At 29.4% G+C, this 2,243-nt stretch overlaps 1 protein-coding gene across 1 annotated transcript in view; it reads left to right on the top strand.

Annotated features, from left to right (window-relative positions):
- LOC105449548 overlaps positions 1–2,229 on the top strand; it is a 6,485-nt gene extending 4,256 nt beyond the window's left edge. The window contains exons 2-4 of the mRNA XM_011688805.1: positions 701–1,405; positions 1,544–1,760; positions 2,071–2,229. Coding sequence (XP_011687107.1) covers positions 701–1,405; positions 1,544–1,557 — 719 coding nt within the window. The 3' untranslated portion in view covers positions 1,558–1,760; positions 2,071–2,229. The remainder of the gene's footprint in view (positions 1–700; positions 1,406–1,543; positions 1,761–2,070) is intronic.
- Positions 2,230–2,243: the final 14 nt, after the last annotated feature.

Genomic DNA, 2,243 nt, shown 5'->3' with positions numbered 1-2,243 from the left:
CAAGTCCGTGCACTTGTTCAAACTTTGCAATTTTCAGTGTGGCAAACATGCTCTCAGATTTAAGAGTTTACAGCAACAGGGGTGCATAAAATTAAAAATCGACTCACAGTATCTTAAAGTAGAGATTTCAAGCTTTCATTTGAAAAAAAGTTCATCATTTTACGATGATTTTTCGCGGAGTTACCGTTAACCAAAGTTGACCAATTTTTGCTCAAAATTTTTCTATGCCATAATTATTTTGAGCAGTGTATATAGTTATTAATGAAGTACATGTACATGTAATAAAATGAAGTACATGTACATGTAATAAAATGAAGTACATATACATGTAATAAAATGAGATACATAACGAACAATTTTTTTAATGCTCATAATTGGTTATTTTCATTTGCATTTAGTGCAACTTTTTAATCTCACTATATTTTTTTGTTAGAAAATACGACATGAAACAAGAAAAATAATATATATTCCCTATTTTATTTTTACTTGGCGGACACTGCACCTTTTTTACATTTTTAAAGCAATTTTTTTTCTTTACTCAATAACATTTTAATATGGCCTAAATTTATTGAAAAATGTATCTTACAAGTTTTGTCTCATTTACTAACAGTTTATTGTATTATATAGTATAAATTGAAGAAGGAAAGAAGAGGAAGAGAGAAGCTGCACTCCTAATAATTTCATCTTATATTTGTTATAGAAACGTATATTGCTGCTAGAAATGCTGCAAAGGGCTTTGAAGAGCTTTCATCTGCCTATGAAACTGAATCGGGTTATCAAATGGGCAGGGGAAAGAGAAGAAAGCGATTGATGAATTTGTTTACATCTGACGATGATTCATCTGACTCTGAAAATAAAAAGCAGAATAAAAAGTCAAAAATACCAGCTGCTCCTCTTCCACCATCGCCTTCTCTCACTGGTATATCTTCTCTGATGAAGTCTTCAAGTATTGCTTCAAAGAACAATAATGTTGAGGTGACAATTATTCCTAACATGAAACAAAGCAAAACAACTGCTTCTCCGGTATCAACTACAGTCGCTATTAAACGGAACAAGTTTGTGCAACAAATTATTAATCATAGAGAGCAAGCAGCTGAAAAAACATTACAACGGAAAAAAGCAATGTCTTTGGAAAATATACATAAGCTGTCTGTCAAAAATAAAGCAGTCGATAGCACATTGTGCTGTAAAGTACCAGTAAAAGTTTTAGAAGCAAGTGAAAATTGCAAATCTACACCACAATCTTCGTCAAATTTGTCATTGTTAAACTCGCAATCTGTTGAACAGTTATTATCAGATAGTAGTGAAAAGTCAAATAATAGAAGAGACTTTGAACCTCCTAGTGAAGATTTATTACAAACTGCTTCGACATCAATATCGTCTACAGATATCGCTAAGTTTAGCAGTAAGAATGAAACTCATATTTCTGTAAATTATTTTAAATATATTAATCTCAATTTTTGATATTTAGGAAAGACATGTGCTCTATTCTTTTCTATATTTTTTATTGGTAATATAGTAGTGATCAAATTATTATTTACAGATTTGTATGAATGATAAAATTGAACCAAAAAGTAGACAACATGAGAGCGAAACTTGATGTGATATTTATTAATCAATCTAAAATTAACAGAATTGTAATGCCAGAAGAAAAAGTTCTTTCTAAACCTTCAAACATGCCTGCACTTCCTTTAGATACTATAGAACAAGTCACGATGTTCGAGAAATTTCTCTCAAATGAAGTTAACTTTTCAGACACCGTGAGTAAGGTTTAATATACTTTTATTATATTCATTATAAGCCAATTCCATTTCTATAATATTAGTTGCATATATTAAATTAAAATCACAAAGTTTTTAACATATTTCGCTTCCTTAATATCGTTTTATTATTTAAATATTTATTTTAATTAAATGGAGCGTAACAAATCTATTATTTATTATTACACACTTAACATTTCCTTACTTAATATAATTGTAATAAAAGATAATGACTTTTACGTATTTTATACTATTACGTAATTTTACTTTACGTATTTGCATTTGTTTCAAAATTTTCTTTATGTTTTAGTGTTACTACTTAAAGTCTTTCCCTTTGGGAAATGATGAAATTCGAGCGGTACCTAAACTTATGTCACATCTTATTAGTAATTCTCTTGCCGAAAAGTTTAACTTTGATGGTCATGGAGCAAAATTAGCTTTTAAATCCACAAAAGTATGGGAATTGGTGCAAGGTTAGTAATT

Source organism: Wasmannia auropunctata, unplaced genomic scaffold (assembly GCF_000956235.1).
Source record: "Wasmannia auropunctata unplaced genomic scaffold, wasmannia.A_1.0 LD336076.1, whole genome shotgun sequence".
In the NCBI taxonomy this organism is placed as follows: Eukaryota; Metazoa; Arthropoda; class Insecta; order Hymenoptera; family Formicidae; genus Wasmannia; species Wasmannia auropunctata.
This window is presented reverse-complemented; position numbering and strand designations above follow the sequence as displayed.